A 16,156-nucleotide genomic window follows, 5' to 3' on the forward strand; every position below is an offset into this window, starting at 1 on the left:
GTTTATCATTTTCCGAAAAAAAATGCATTATTTTTAAAAAATAGGAAGAGTCTATGTTTGCATTTTATACTGTAGTAAATAAACTAAAAACTTACAAATAATTTCAGCTTTTTTTCCTTCATTTTTTGTGACATTTCACAAAAAACAAGCAAATTATAGCTATATGCTAACAGTTGGTAGAGCTAGCTACATGCTAAGAGGCTAACGCTAGGTAAAGCTAGCTACACGCTAAGAGGCTAACGCCAAGTTAAGATAGTTATGTTAAAATAAAGAAAACCAACATATATATTCATACATTTATACAAGTTTACTTCTACTCACCATGTTCCAGTGCAGCAGTAAAAGCCAGGTTATCCCAAAGTGTGGGAAGTCTGCAGAGAGTTTGTGAGGATGATTGACAGGTCAGTAAACGCCGGTTTTAAAGGAGGCTCGAGACTGTTCCGGAAATATTTTATAATTATTTTTCATTATTTATAATTATTCCGTCGTTGAAATGTTAATAAATGTCGAAACATTTTTTTTGTTTAAAAAAAAAAAAACGTAATCAAAATAATCCATGATATGATTTATTTTAGCGTGTATTATCAGTGTTGTCAAATACTCTTTGTGTAGCTGATAAAAGACAAAAAAGACAACATAAACACTACCAAAGCTTTATTGTTGTCACGGTGCAAGTCTTCAGACTTCAACTCGTACATCAGAGCCATCAATGTCAAACACCTGTCGCAGCAGTGTCCATCAGAATAAGCCTAGATACAAACCATGACCACGTGGGTTCAACACACTCGGAAAAATAAAATACACAAGTGAAAAAAAAAAAAATCATCCTGTCAAAAGTGTTTTACAGTAACGTTTCGATTGTGGGTTTGTGTCGTGAAGCTGCTCACGGACTTATCTACAAATACAGGTCGTCGTGGTGACGGATGGATGATTGACAGATGATTTTACAAGCAGTGCTCTGGATCTTGTTGGACAAGGATCCTTTCTGTGTTTCACTTTCTTAAACTAAGTTTATGTGAAATTATTAAATTAGCGGTGATGGACCGACTATTTAACTAGGGTGTCTCATGCCCCGACTAGCTGGGACAAGCATATATTTACACGTTCAAATCACCATAAGTTAACAAATGGTTATGATATCAAGAAAATAAATCGTATATCCGTTGTCATCGTGTCACCAGAACCTTCTGGTGTGAGACAGTAAAAACAAATACGGGTCAACCTATGAAACCAGAGCCATTTCTGCCTTTTTAATCATGTGACTTTAACATGACGCACTTTTTTCCCACCTGGAAAAATATAAGTTTAATCCCATTTTTTGTATTTGCTTTCAATATCAACTGGTTAAGCTAGCAGCTATAATTTATTAAAATGTTTATTTAACATTTTATTTTAAAAGCTGAGATGTTTTAAATATAAAATAAATACAAATGAACTGTGTGGGAGTTTGCCTGCTTGAAACCTTGACTCCTGCCAGAGTTATCATTGGTCGTATGGCCTCCAGATATACATTCATACATCAGAAGCATCATTTAATAATCAAATCAATACAAATATTAAAATAACTGTGAGGTGCTAATGTGACTTCAGGCATAAAATACAAAAAAAAAAATCTTATTAGAAATTACTAAAAAAATGTAGATGTATATTTACAATTACAGCAAAACACTTTAATAATGTTAGTTTTAATCCTGTTAAATACATTTTGACACATGTTCAGAGCTGAATTAAAGGCTTTAAAGGAGGAACAAGACAAGGATTCACGTGAGGGTTTTTCATCATTTCATCGCTCATTAACTACATTTTTGTGATGTTAAAATTGAGTTTATTAACTGAATAACACTCCAAAAGGTGCATTTTCTTTGTCATTTTTGTCTCTCATTAGCCAGTTAAAAATATTACAGATTTTTTTCTGTACACTATAAGATTACAAAGGGTGAGATATTCAGTGCTTTGTTCACTTGAAACATCTCGTTCTGCAGTGTTATCGTGTGGAACTGAGAACCTCATTGGAGCCGCACATGGTTGTAGCACCGAATAAAGATGGAAGTTGACAAATGAATGAGAAGATTCAACTGTGATCCCAACAAGGACTTTAAAAGCTCATTGTGTTCGCCAGCTCTGTCTGAGAACCTGAACGACCCGTTACCGTCCTATAATTCAACCAATCAGGACACGGTATGATCAGATCACTTCCCCACATTAGCATTTCTTTTATAAATGTTGGACATTTCTTTCATTTTTGATTCCAGCTCCTGGATTTAAACGTGTTGTGTCCGCATGTTTTAAAGACCTTTCTTTAAAAAAAAAAATCCATCACTCATTGGCAGCTTTGTTTCTCTGTCGCTTCCTCTTCTTTCCCTGGACACAAACAACAGAGAAGAAGTATATCAGTGTCATCACAATATTGAACAATTGAACATTTTAAATGTTGAAACTTTCTTTTAATTGAAATGTTCTTTTTTCAAGTAAGTAAGTAAGTTACTTGCTTTTTTCAAGCATTTTTTATTAGCAATAATTTAATTCAATCATTTGTATATTGAAAGGTCGATTTGTTTACATCTAATATTATTAAAATAATAAAAGTTTAATATTTAATTACATATGTTCAAAAATTCCATTTTTTTTATTTTTCGTATCCTTTTAAATTCAATTTCAAAAAGTAATTATTTAACAACTCGGCCCGACAATGGAGTACGGAAGCCTTTTCGGCCAATTATGATGTCACTATTATACCAACATTTATATATTGAATCCAAAAGACTATAAATTTAATAAAAATGTAATAAGAAATTTTTATTTTGAACAATTGGAATTAAAATATAAAACTCTGTGTAAAAAAACAAGGTTATTTCAGTTTGAAAAATATCATTCATTCATTCATTCATTCATTTTCTAGCGCTTTATCCCTTATGGGGGTCGCGGGGAGACTGGAGTCTATCCCAGTCTTATTGGGCAAGAGGCAGGGGACACCCTGGACAGGACGCCAGAGACAGAACACACAAAGACACACAACAATTCACACACACACACACTCATACCTATGGACAAGTTCTCAATCAACCTCTGTATGTTTTTGGACTGTGGGAGGAAACCGGAGTGCCCGGAGTAAACCCACGCAACACGGGGAGAACATACAAACTCCACACAGAAAGGTCACAAGTTGGCTATTTTGAAAATGTCATGTTCAATGCTTGTAAAAACGACAACATGAAAAGTTTGACATGTTAAAGTCAAGCCTTCAATATCCTGATGCCACTGTAGATGCTGTCGAACTCACGTAGTTGTCTTTGCTGGACCAGTCCGGGTGCTGCTCGGCGTGAAGCCGTCTCTCCTCCGCTGCTTTGTGATAATACTTCTCCTGGTCCTGAGGGGACATGGTCTTCCACTGCAGGAACCAGACAAACGTTAGTGACGCTGGTGCTAATGACTACAGTAGAAACAAGTTTCTTCAATCCAGCGATGGACATTGAGATCCAGAGCACATTCAAAGACGAGCTAAAAAAAAAAAGATTTTTCTTCTCCGTGTCGATCTTTACGTGTCGCTAACAAGTACGCAGGAGACTCACCATCTGTCCCAGGATGGCGTTGGCCTCGGCGCTGTGTTTGGGTCGTGCGAAATCTTTGATCTTGCCCCTGTTTTCCCTCATGAAGATGACGAAGGCATTCGGAGGCTTCTTCACGTACGGCTTATCCTGCTGCTGCCTGAAAACAACATTTGACCAGAAATAATCAAATGTTTACCAGAAATAATCAAATGTTTACCAGAAATAATCAAATGTTTACCAGAAATAATCAAATGTTTACCAGAAATAATCAAATGTGAACCAGAAATAATGACGACACAAGAAATGACAATGTGAAAAAAAGTTCTCACAGAGAGTAAGAATAAACATTTTAACTGTTTTACAGCCTTTAAAAATATACAGTAGTGGGTAGGATTGAATAGAACAAAAAAAAGTGGAGATATTAAAAAACAAAGTTATCAGGGGTGTTAAAACATATCAATAAACCTAAATTAAAATTAAATCAAATTAATTTTTAATTCATTAAATTAAAAGTGATGCTTTTAACACCATTCATTCCTCTGGCTATTATAAGATTGTACAATTGTTTGTACAAAAGTTTGGGGGCAGGAGTAAAAGTATCAGGATGTTCTGTTCTATGTTAATCTTTGTATTCTTTGTCTTTGTTATTTGTCTTTTTCTATGTTCTTTATCTTTAGACTTAGATTGTATCATCTTGTTCTTTCTCTTTATTTCTCTTTGTTCTTGTTCTTAATTTATTTTTATTTTTTATGAATAATTGCTGTATTTGATAAAGTTCTACCTAACCTAAATTTCACAATATTTTTTATTTGTGTAATATTATTTATTTGAATTTTACATCATATTTAATCATAGTTCTTTTATGGTTTACATTTAAATAAATGTTCGAATATTTTTGTGCGTACAATTAACATTTAAATAAATAATAATTAAGTAATCATTAAGTAAATAATACATATTTTAAATTAATTTAATTATTTTTTAAGTGTTTGGGACCAGGACTAATAAACAACCTCCATCAATGTAAATCTATAAAAGTAAAACTCACCTGTAGATGGTTCTGTCCGGAGCAGCAGCAGAGCACGACGGCACTACATCGATCATCCGTCTCTGGGCGTCTCTGCAAGTGAGCGAGAGGATACATCTGTCAATCACCAAGGTTTCCAGTGGCATCATGACCAGGTTTGTGCATCAACCACTCAAACACACGTGAACGAGAGCTCGGCTTAACTTTCTAACGGGACTAAAACCGGTCAGACCGACTCTCCCGAGAACATCAGAGCGGAGATGAAAGACGACATGAAAGGCAGAGACGGAGCTTTAATGGCGGAGATGAAAAGCGACGCTTGAAGGAGAAGCTAAATGCTAACAGTCACCAAACACACATCTGTTCTCAACAACCTGCTTTAACCACAACATGCCAGGACAGATCCACGAGGTCCATCGACCCGAGTCTAGGTTCAAATCCAACACTAAACAACTACACGATTATTCTACGTTGTGTTGGATTAGTGATGACAATAAAAGCCAGTGAGCCGTCTAAAATAACAGTTGTGTTCAAGTGCGTTACTTACAAGAAACCGACGGGACTCATGGTGTCCGGAGGATCCATCATGTGTCCATAGTGAGCCTGGAAACAAACAAACACAACAAAGAAAATGTCAATGATTTTAAAGAGTGTGTATTAGTCTGAACTACACATTATTAGGGAGAAAGTTTCATGCTTTTTAAAGCCGACTTCAAAAGTTGCTCTGAGGGAGTCAAGTTCTCACAGAGACACATCTGCTTCACTTAATGATGTTATTGTCGAGTTATCGACGTCTAGGGCTGGAAATCAAACCTCGGTTCTTTTGTGACACCGACTGAAATGCTTCGGTGGTTCCGAGTATCCAGGATCAAAACTTCAATTGTGTGTTTTTGTTGTGGAAAACTGATCAATGACAAAAGGCAGTGAACATCCTATAATTTTGTATGAAAAATGTTTTTTCACACTGGAATTTATTTGTTTATAGCATGTCGCGGAAATTTTCCCAGGCTGAAAAATTTAACTAAAGATTTATAGTACATCTAATGCAGTGTGGCTGGTCCATAGAGGGCGCCGCACTGCCAACCACTTAACTGTTTTTTTCCTGTATCTTTTTCTTTTTTGAAAATTATTATACATTTGTTTTATTTGAAAAGAAACATGAACAGTGATGACTCAGCATGTTTATAGAACTGTTCACATTGATAACTATACTTGCATTGATTCTGATTATAAGCTTGGTTTGTGTCATTCGTCATATCCGGGGGTCGCTTTTTCAAGAGCCCGTCAGTGACGTCACGTTTTTGTAACTCAACCAATCGGACATTGTCGCAGAAATATCAGAGAAGTGTCGTCTCTGAATATGATTTGGAGGCGCTGGTTGAGCGGCCCCGATAGTTGAAATACAAAAAGGTAATTTTTGCCATCTTGGTAGTGTGCATAATCTTTGAACTTATCATTTATTATTTGTGTGTAGAAAGTATCTCTGAGGTTCTGGTGCACAGGACGGATTGTTAATGGTTTTTCTTTTAGTTTTTAAATAATTTGGTTTATCTTGTACGATGATTATGATTCTCTGTGGTTGAAGCTGGACTCACTGGTGACAAGAGAGGAGATCACTGGACAAACTACTGTCCATCATGGATGATGACATCATCCTCAACACTTTTATCAGTGAACAGAGAAGCACATGGAGCACGAATGCTCCTCCCATGATGCAACACCAATAGACTCAGGGACTCTCATTCAGTCGACTCATTGTGTTTGGGGGCTGGAGCAGAGTGAAGGGCTGATGTATTCTATGTTAACCTTTGTATACTTTTAAGATCGTTCTGTTTTTTTTCCTTCGATCCATGCTTTTTATATTTGCACTTTTTCATCTCTTTGCACTTTGTTCTTGCGTTCTGAAACTAGCTGTACCTTCCATCGGAGAGCAGATCTCCAGAGGGATTAATAAAGTATCCATCCCTTCATCCATCCATCTATCTAGCATTCTTTTATTTTTTCTTAAATGATTTGGTTTATTTTGTATGACTTATGTTAGTTTTTATTTGAATCAAAAAAACGAGAAAAATAAAGCCACTGGTATAATGTCATTTCCTTTTCGTTAGAATTGAACTTATAAATTTGGTATCAACGGAGTTGTTGAGGAACCGGTATCAAAGTGAAGGTATTGAAAATACCCAGCGGTACCACAGACTATTAAAAAGGATTTGACCGCATCTATTTTTTTTCCACTGACACAAAGAGAAACTACTTTACTAGTTAACCAACTGTGCTATACTTCCTTCTAAGCTACGTTCATTCACACGCATTGATCCTGTCGATTAGACGTTAACAAGAATCCTCACTTTGATTCCAAAACAGTCAACACATTATTTTAAGGTAATTTCACAGCTTTTCTACTTCAAATTAAATCCATGACATTTCTTTCTGGGTCAGCATTACCATTTCAGCTACTTTCATAACAATTATTAGATAACATTTTATGAACCTCTCTGGAGATCTCCTTCAGGGAATTAGATTTCCAGTTCTCAGCAGACGATAGAAGGTACGGCAAGTTTTATACAAGCAAGTACAAAGTGCAAATAAAAAGGGCAAAGTGCAAATGGATAACAAAGTGCAAATATAAAGTGCATAGATCAAAGAGAAAAACACAAAGATCTTAAAAGGATACAAAGGTTAAGATAGAATTACGTCATCCCTTCTCTCGGCTCCTTAGCTCTGCCAAGGAGTTCATACAGTTGTTGGCGTTTCGAGCAAAAATGTTTCAATCAAATTTTCACGTAATACTGATAATGGAATAAAGGGCAGGGTTCCAGAACCGTTTAGCACTTCGTTAACATTGTTTATTATATCCATGGATTGACTTTTAGATAAAAACAGAAAAAATGAATTATTACCCGCAAAAGAAAAAACCTTGAAAAATACATGTCACCATAAAACTGAGTGTTTTTAAAAGATGGTCTCATACAGAGTTTGTGTTTCACTCTTTTTAATAAACTTGACTGAATGGAGCGTCTGGACGTGTCATGATTCACACACCAATGTTAATTCAGAGAAAAATTGTTGCTTTTTGGAAACAACTCGTTGACCATTTGTTATTTTGTGATGGAGTTAAAAACTTTAAAAGGATTGAACCGACGATAGATATGGATATAAAATATTGATTTGTGTATCTTGTTAAAATCTACATCAGAAGATAATAAGATTCTCCCACTGGAATAAAAAAACAATATAACAAATAGCCTTTATGAAGTTATTTAAAAGTAGTATCAAAAGTATTCAACGTGAATCAAAGAGAATAAATTCATCAGAGTAGTGAAGCTGCCTTCTGTTTCTTTTTCTTTAGATTTGCACTTTGCTTTTTTTGGCACTTTGTTCTTGCTTTTATGAAACTTGCTGTACCTTCTTTCATCTGCTGTGAACTGGAAACCTAATGTCCTGAAGGGAGATCTCCAGAGGGATTAATAAAGTCCATCTAATCCAATCATGATATAATCATCAACTCCATCTTTACTATACGGATCAATATTAATCTGAACTCGAGTGACTCTCCTGAGGACGTCGGCCTGCAGTGCAGACGTTAAACATCAAAGACACATTAAAGGCATAGGAAGTGTTGCACTGTTGCACACGGAAACAAAAGAGAGGCACGTGGGCTGAAGCTAAACGCTAACGGAACAAACAAACACTCCTGGCAAACATCAGATCAATGTTCTACATATTTTGTGTAGATCAACGTCTTCTTTCACTTGTTGTGATGTTATAACAGTTTCATTGTTGGGCTTCAGAAACGTGTTCAGCCTCATTTAATTGTGAACTGAGTGACAGAAATAAATAAAAGAAAGATCCTGACTGGGTTTAAGTTTTCAGCCAATACTATCCATAGCACCATATTTAAGTAATTACAAAAACAATGGTAAGTAGTACCAATACTCTCAATTTAAAAATAAACTATTAAATATTGATGAAAAGTCTTCAAAATTGTGTAGTGCAAAGAGGAGTACTCTGGACAAACTACTATTGATCGTGGATGATGAGCAGAGAAGCAGATGAAGTGCATGAATGCTCCTCCCACGATGCAACACGAATAGACTCAGGGACTCATTCATTCCTCTTGCTATTAGACTTTATGACTCTTTAGGTTTGGGACAGGAGCAGATCAAAGTTTATTATGATGTATTCTAGGTCGGTCTTTTTGTGTTATTATCCTTTGATCTATGCTCTTTACTTTCTTATCTCTTTGAACTTTGTTCTTTTTACTTGCACTTTGCTCTGATTTTATCAAACTTGCTGTACCTTCCTTTGTCTGCTGTAAACTGGAAATCTCAAAATAAAAAAAGGGATTAATAAAGTATATCTATCCTTCATAAATATTGCAGAATCATGGGTAATTACGAAGAATAAAAAATAATCTTAAACTAAAGGGGACAAACAAATTATATATATTATTATATTGGCGTCATACATACAAAAAACAATTTCCCAAAGGAGACCTCCTGAGGGATCAATAAAGTTTTACCTTACCTTACCTTATTTTGATTTTAAATGATCTTTCTTTATGATACAGTACGAGGATATGCAGATATTTGTCATCTACTATTAGACAATGTTTTGTGAGTAAATAAGTATATGTTGACATTTATTCATTAGCATTTTTAAACGTAAAATAAAGAGCTTTGAAACATGATCTGGGAGAGAGACATGTTGTAGTAAAAGCAGGTTTTCTTTTTTCTTGTGGAGCTCACAGATGTTTGCCAGGAAGAGGGTTCACTGGTCTGTTAGCATTTAGCTTCCTAGCAACTGAGCTCCCTTTCATCTCCCGCCTTCTTCTGCCTTTCATGTTTCTTTCATCCCGTCTTTAATCTCCACACTGCACTGCACCAGGCCGGCGTCCTCCGGAGAATCGCTAGGTTTAGTTGAGAGCGCAGGAGTTACACCCAAACTGACTTTCATTCACACTTCAACAAAATTAGGATCAAAATAATCTTCAATATTGGAGCTTGACTCCTTCAAGAAACATCTTGAACTCCTGTTGTGTTATCAGTTTTATCTTGACCTTTAAAGTATAAACTTTGTTAAAAATAAATATTGATTTCATTTCAATTTTGGGAATTTATACTGACTGTTTTTCTTTAATTGAAGGATAAATGTTGAGTTTTAAAAGCTAACTAATCGTTTGTGTTTTTGGTTACAGTTGTTGAATCTGATAATTGTAATATTTTTAAATAATTTCAACTCAATATAATCCCTGTCATAATTTCAAAGGAGTGAACACTGTCATCAGTGAACAGAGAAGCAGATGCAGCACGAATGCTCCTCCCATGATGCAACACTAATAGACATTCATTCCTCGGGCTATTAAATTGTACAATTCTGAGTTCGGGGGCAGGAGTGAAGAAAAAGTATCATGATGTTCTGTTCTATGTTAATATTTGTATCCTTTGTCTTTGTTATTTGTCTTTGAGCTCTGTTCTTTGTCTTTTGACTCAGATTGTCTTGTTCTTTCTCTTTATTTCTCTTTGTTCTTATTCTTATTTTTATGAATAATCGTCTGTATTTGCTGTGTCTAATTGGAAAAAAAACAATTTCATCAATAAAGTTCTACCTAACCTATACTATTGCAAGGTCATTGGTTCAACTTTTGTAAAAAGTATTTAATTAATATTTTGATAACAGTATTAAAAATCAAAAATTCTTAATATGGTCAGTGAGAACATGCATATTTTCTGTCATCTACTTGAAGAAAGAAAATATTTAGATTTGGTTTTGCATCATAATTAAATCCTTATTGAATCATTTAAATTGGTGGTGTAAAACATCTCTTTTATAGATAACCTTGGTTTAAAAATCTTTTAGAAAGTCTTGGGAACTCACGCCTATATTTCCATTACATTTCCATGAGGTCCACACAAATAAAGGGCCAAGAACGGGCCCCTGGTTCTGCTCATTTAAATCATCAACAACATCTCTAATGCTATAAAATAAATAAATGAAGTTAAATAAAAACTACGCGTGTTTTTCTGCAGATAGTTTGTTATACTGTTTCCGAAACCCTGGTTCAACCCAGACCCTCAAAGATCATGAATAGTCTTTTAAATAAGTAGGTTGTTGTTGTCCTTTGCTTTTGTGATTAATGTGAGAATGTATTTACCCTTAATATGTGAGTAAATACAAAACAATATTTAGAAAGTTAGTACTTTTACATAAAGTTTAAAAAATAATAAAACATTTAAAATATTTAGCTTGATTTTCAACTTTTCCCTCTTTTTTTCTTGATGGCCCCTCACAACAGCCCTTGTGGAAATCGTGGCCCCTGAATAAAAATGTTATTACCCAGCCCTGCTTTTATCATGACCGGGACCTGTTCCGTGAACCACCTAGAGAAGGTACTGACCACTGCAGGTCACGGAGGTACACAGTCTTGATCTCATAAATGACTTTACGTCGGTGTTCCACATACCTCAGCTTTTCTCTTGGGTCTACTAAAGTGTCTGACAGCGGCTGAGTCCAACATGTACGAGATCTCCTTGCGGTCTTCATCCAGGTCCGCGGTGGACTCCTCTGAACTCTGGGCTCCTTCGTCCACGAACAACAGCGTGTCTTCTCTCACGATCATGGTCTTCACGTCCTGCAGCTCGTCCTCTGCTCCTCCGTGGAAGACCACACAGTCTGGACTCTGACGTGAGGATCCCCTGAAGTGGCTCAGAGGGATCTCCAGTCTCTCGCACTTCATGCGCGTGTCAGAGGGATCCACTGGGTCCAGACTGTCGTCGTCGATACAGATGGTGTGTAGGGGCACTTTGGATCTCTGCGACGCCTGGCAGATCCGGATCGCCTTCAGGAGAGTCAGTTCTGGCTCCTTGAGGAGCAGCATCCGCGTCTTGTCGTCCCTGATCCCGAACACGATCTGGTCCCGGATCATGGAGTCGCACTGGGAGCCGAAATCACAAGCCTGGCTCTTGAGTCTCAAGTCCATGACAAACTGCTCCACAGACTCGCACTCCTTCTGCAGCCTGTGCCTGAAGATGTACCTCTGGAAGGCCTCGGTCCTCCAGGGCGAGAAGTGCTGGTCGAACCTCGCCATCACAGCTTCATACTCGAGCTTCTGGTCCGGGTTCAGGTCGAATGTTTTGTAAACATCGAGCGCTCCTCGACCTGCTAGCATTAGCAACAATGCTAATTTCCGCTCATCGTTCTCCACGTTGACCGCCTGGATGTAGAGCTCGAAGCGCAGCTTGAACGCGGTCCAGTTCTCGTGCGGGTCTCCGGTCCACTTTAAGTCCACTGGCTGCGGGACAGAAGTTTTCTTTCTCATGTCGCGTTTCGCCACAAACTGTGCGTCCCGAGCTTTGAAGTGGTCTGCGCATGCGCCCTGACAGTGGTTACGTCACTACGGCCAGCAACGATGATTAATTTAATTTTAACGAATCGACGAATCAAATTTGAGTCTAACGACTGTTTATCTTTGATTTATATATTATAAATATTTTAATACTCAAGAGTCTAAATTCCTGATGCAATTTCTCAGAAATGTTATTAAATATATAAACGGAAAAATGTAAAAAGAAAAAAAAGAACATTCATAATGGCATGTTCACAGTAATATCCCGATTGAACATTCTTTATTTTATTACCCTGCTCGACAACTGTAAGGTAGAACTTTATGAAACTTTTTTTTTCCAATAGCCACAGCAAATACAGCAATTTTTCATAAAAAATAAATCAAAATAAAATAAGAACAAGAACAAAGAGAAATAAAGAGAAAGAACAAGATGATACAATCAAAGTCTAAAGATAAAGATAAAGAACATAGATCAAAGAAAAATAACAAAGACAAAGATACAAAGACTAACATAGAACAGAACATCATGATACTTTTACTCCACTCCTGCCCCAAAACTCACAATTGTACAATTTAATAGCCCGAGGAATGAATGAGTCCTTGAGTCTATTTGTTTTGCACCTGGGAATAACATGGGAAAATTGTACTGCCATTTTAACTGAGCACATGAAAAAGTTGAGCACAATGTTTCTTTACATTTTATTTATATTCGTCTCTACTGTTTGAATGTCTTGTTTTAATCTATCTAAATACTATGTTGAAAAGTTGAATGAGTTTTTATTGAATCACTTAATTAAACAATTTGTATATTAAAAGATTCCAGATAAGAATGTTGCTATAATAGAGCCACCAGATAATACCATTGCTAATGAATTGACCCACAAGTGCTTCTACATTATCATGTGATCGTCTGTGCGTCACATAATTGTCGAAAAGTAGGTCTGTATAATTACTTTGTAATAAGTTTAATTTATTTATTTATAATTTATTTATAATTTTATTAATCGAATTACAATATGAAACTGTATGTGTAAAACATATTTTAGAATATATTAGAATTTACTTATAAATTAAATATATATATATATATATATAAATATATATATATATATATTATATACTTTGATACATGTAGACTTTATTTTAAATAAGGTCCATTTGACTTTACTTGACTGATTATTATAAACTGTTTGCTTTTATTACATTAGTGTTAATCAAAACATATTGAGAAGCAGATGCAGCACGAATGCTCCTCCCATGATGCAACACTCATAGATTTAAGGACTCATTCCTTCCTCGGGCTATTAGTTTGTACAATTTTGAGTTTGGAGGCAGAAGTGGAGCAAAAGTATCAGGATGTTCTGTTCTATGTTTGTCTTTGTTATTTATCTTTGATCTATTTTCTTTGTCTTTAGACTTAGATTGTATCATCTTGTTCTTTCTCTTTGTTCTTGTTCTTATTTTTATAAGTATTATTTTTATTTTTATTTTTATGAATAATTGCTGTATTGCTGTGTCTAATTGGAAAAAAACGATTTATTCAATTTGATCAATAATAATGATAATAATAATCTCTATTTGTATGAAGTTCTACCTAACCTAACCTTACTATCAAAAAATAAAAACAAGTTTAGAACTGAAAGTTTTGCTTTTTCACTTACAGTTTATTGTTAATTACCTACTTTAAGTGTGTACTTTAGGAAGCAGCAGTTCTAAAACAAAACATAACTCACAGAATGTTGATATTGACTCTAGTTTGTAGAATATTCTCAGCTGATCTAGACTGAAGATCAGTTCTGTTCTGCACTGAGGACGTTCCTACCGTTTGATGGTAGCCAGACGAATGACCATAGTCTTCAACCAATGAGATGTCCGGTCTGGGCCAGTGGTACTGCAGAGGCTGGGAAAAGAGATACTTGAGTTGTTGACACTCGTGGATCAGAAGTCTTTCGACTCACCTGGTTGTGCAGGTAAGGCTGACTGTGAAGGTGAACGGGCATGAACGTGTGCGGATCAGCTGGATAGTACATGTTTGGAGCTGCCATCAAGTGCTGATCCAAAGCGGTTCTGATAGACATGTGCTGCTGCTCCAAACTGACCCCAGTGTGGATGGAGAGGTTCAGGTTTTCCAAAAGGACCCTCGTGGGGCCGGACGCCCCCCAGCTGTCGCTCTGACTCCCCTCCGGGTCAGGCTGGTCGGGCGGTACCACGTCAGGTGTGTCTACGTCCGCGTGGTTCCCAAACATGTTGTGGAGCGTCGAGAGGATGGATTCAAACTCAACATCTTCTTCGCCGTGCTGAGGTTTGGACATGAGCTGCTCCATTGTGTTGTCTGTGAAGAGCCAACTGGTTACATATCATATAATAATTATAATAATATAATAATTAAATGTTTAAATTTAACTTTTTCACAAAAACAAAACTCAAAACAACAAGAAACAGTGTTTAAATTGCACTTAAACAGCAACTATTTGGGGTTTTATCGGCCAAAAAAACTACATTTAATCGAATTTGAATGAATGAAAATTTAAAGTTTCACTAAAAATACATTGAGCTGCTTTATATTCATTTAAACACGTTTCTAGGTTGGATCTAGTTTTCCATGAGTGTCAATACAGTGCTTTTATTTCTATATTAAATCTACAGAACAAACTGAACAAGTCAGTTCCTGTTCTACGTGCAACACTGAAGCTAATTAACTGCTAACCACTAATGCTAATTGAGCTAATTTCAGCTTAAACAGCTAAATTATTTTAAAAAAAAGATGATTTATTATTTAATATATATAATCAACACAAAAACAATGCGAATACTAAGAATCCCGAACTTTTTATTCATCAAATTGACCTTTTATTAAATGTTTAGTGAAGACTGTTGCTAACTTCTTTACTAGCCTTCGTGGTCAACAGTATTTACTTACATATGTATTTGAAATATTTCTTATTGAACTGGTAATATTTTTATTTAGTGAATACATTTTGGCCCCTTTATTTAAATAAATAAATGATTAAACTTAAGTACAATTAATGGCTCTTTTCGCGTTTTACGTTGTACATTTTAATGTATTATTGTGAGAAAAAGGTACTGACAAGGTATCTTTGCCAACTTGGTTTTCCGATAAGTACTTACCATTTATGTCAGTAATATGCTATAAATATCTTTTAGTTTAAGGTTTTTTTTTAATTCCTGCTCTTAAACAGACGAGGCCTTCGTCCACTTCTGCCTCCTGGTTTATGAATGGCGGACGATTTTTCATTGTTTTTTACAGTTTGTGGTCTATTTGACTTCCCATCCTTGTCGAGGGAAGTTCTGAGCGTCTCTCTTTTCATTCAAGTCCATCTACCAATGATGTCGCTCGCTCTTTATTTAATATGCAGACGTGATGTCAGAGTGGCATCAAAGTCAACGTGTGACACAACTAAGATGCATTTCAGGAAGTTTTTAATTGACATTTGAATTAACTTGCATTAATAGTAGTGGAGGTAGATCTTGAGTATTACTACCTTTTCCAGCCTACAATGGATAGCAGCTCCAGTAACTCACTGAAAATGCGTAAAACAAATACATTAAAACTTGAGAAATACTCCAAATTGTATTTTTGACCACAACAAAATAAACAGAAGCAAACAGTCGGCAATAAACAAACTTTGAACGAGAATTTGTGAAGATTGAAAGTTCTTTTATTTCATTGTTTTTACTACATTTACAACATGACCAAAGTGTATTTATGACCTATGACATTTAAAAAAAAACATTATAACGTATACTTCTACTACCAATAACAGTTGGGCTGCTGTTACATTTAAACTATATCACATTACTGTTCTTAGAAGCTACATTCTTGCTATTCTTAAATGTCCTTGTTGTCGTGGATAGAACGTCAACCATGTGGAAAAATTGTATTTTTGAAATATCAATTAAAAAAAATAAATTAAAAACAATCTTGAAGTAGACATTTTAATATACAAATTGTTGAATTAAATGATTAAATAAAAACTCATTCAACTTTTCAATATAGAATTTAGATAGATTAATGTACCCATTAAAAAAAACACCTTATCAATGACGAACAGAGGATGCAAATTTAAATTCAGTTTTTAAGAAAAAAAAAAGTATTATAGCGATTCTTACAAAATATAAGGTAAATAATTAAATTAATTAGTTATTGACTAACTGCTGAAAAAGATGTGTATGAATTTCTACTTATTTTAAATTAAAAAAAAAAAAATCCTTATT

At 35.4% G+C, this 16,156-nt stretch overlaps 1 protein-coding gene and 1 non-coding gene across 2 annotated transcripts; both read right to left on the reverse strand.

Annotated features, from left to right (window-relative positions):
- Window positions 1-645: 645 nt before the first annotated feature.
- LOC148076274 (uncharacterized) lies at window positions 646-11,930 on the reverse strand. Its single transcript, XM_087793801.1, has 6 exons — window positions 11,039-11,930; window positions 5,123-5,178; window positions 4,597-4,668; window positions 3,570-3,705; window positions 3,281-3,388; window positions 646-2,361 (listed from the first exon to the last, which is right to left on the reverse strand). Exons 1-6 carry the CDS (start codon window positions 11,891-11,893, stop codon window positions 2,317-2,319), a joined length of 1,272 nt encoding a protein of 423 aa, XP_087649927.1. The 5' UTR covers window positions 11,894-11,930; the 3' UTR covers window positions 646-2,316.
- A 3,268-nt stretch (window positions 11,931-15,198) lies between these two features.
- LOC148076275 (U6atac minor spliceosomal RNA) lies at window positions 15,199-15,256 on the reverse strand. Its single transcript, XR_015711792.1, has one exon. It is a non-coding gene; the product is annotated as a U6atac minor spliceosomal RNA (small nuclear RNA).
- Between the last annotated feature and the right edge of the window lie 900 nt (window positions 15,257-16,156).

Source organism: Callionymus lyra, chromosome 6, assembly GCF_982586985.1.
Source record: "Callionymus lyra chromosome 6, fCalLyr1.hap1.1, whole genome shotgun sequence".
NCBI classification, from domain to species: domain Eukaryota; kingdom Metazoa; phylum Chordata; class Actinopteri; order Syngnathiformes; family Callionymidae; genus Callionymus; species Callionymus lyra.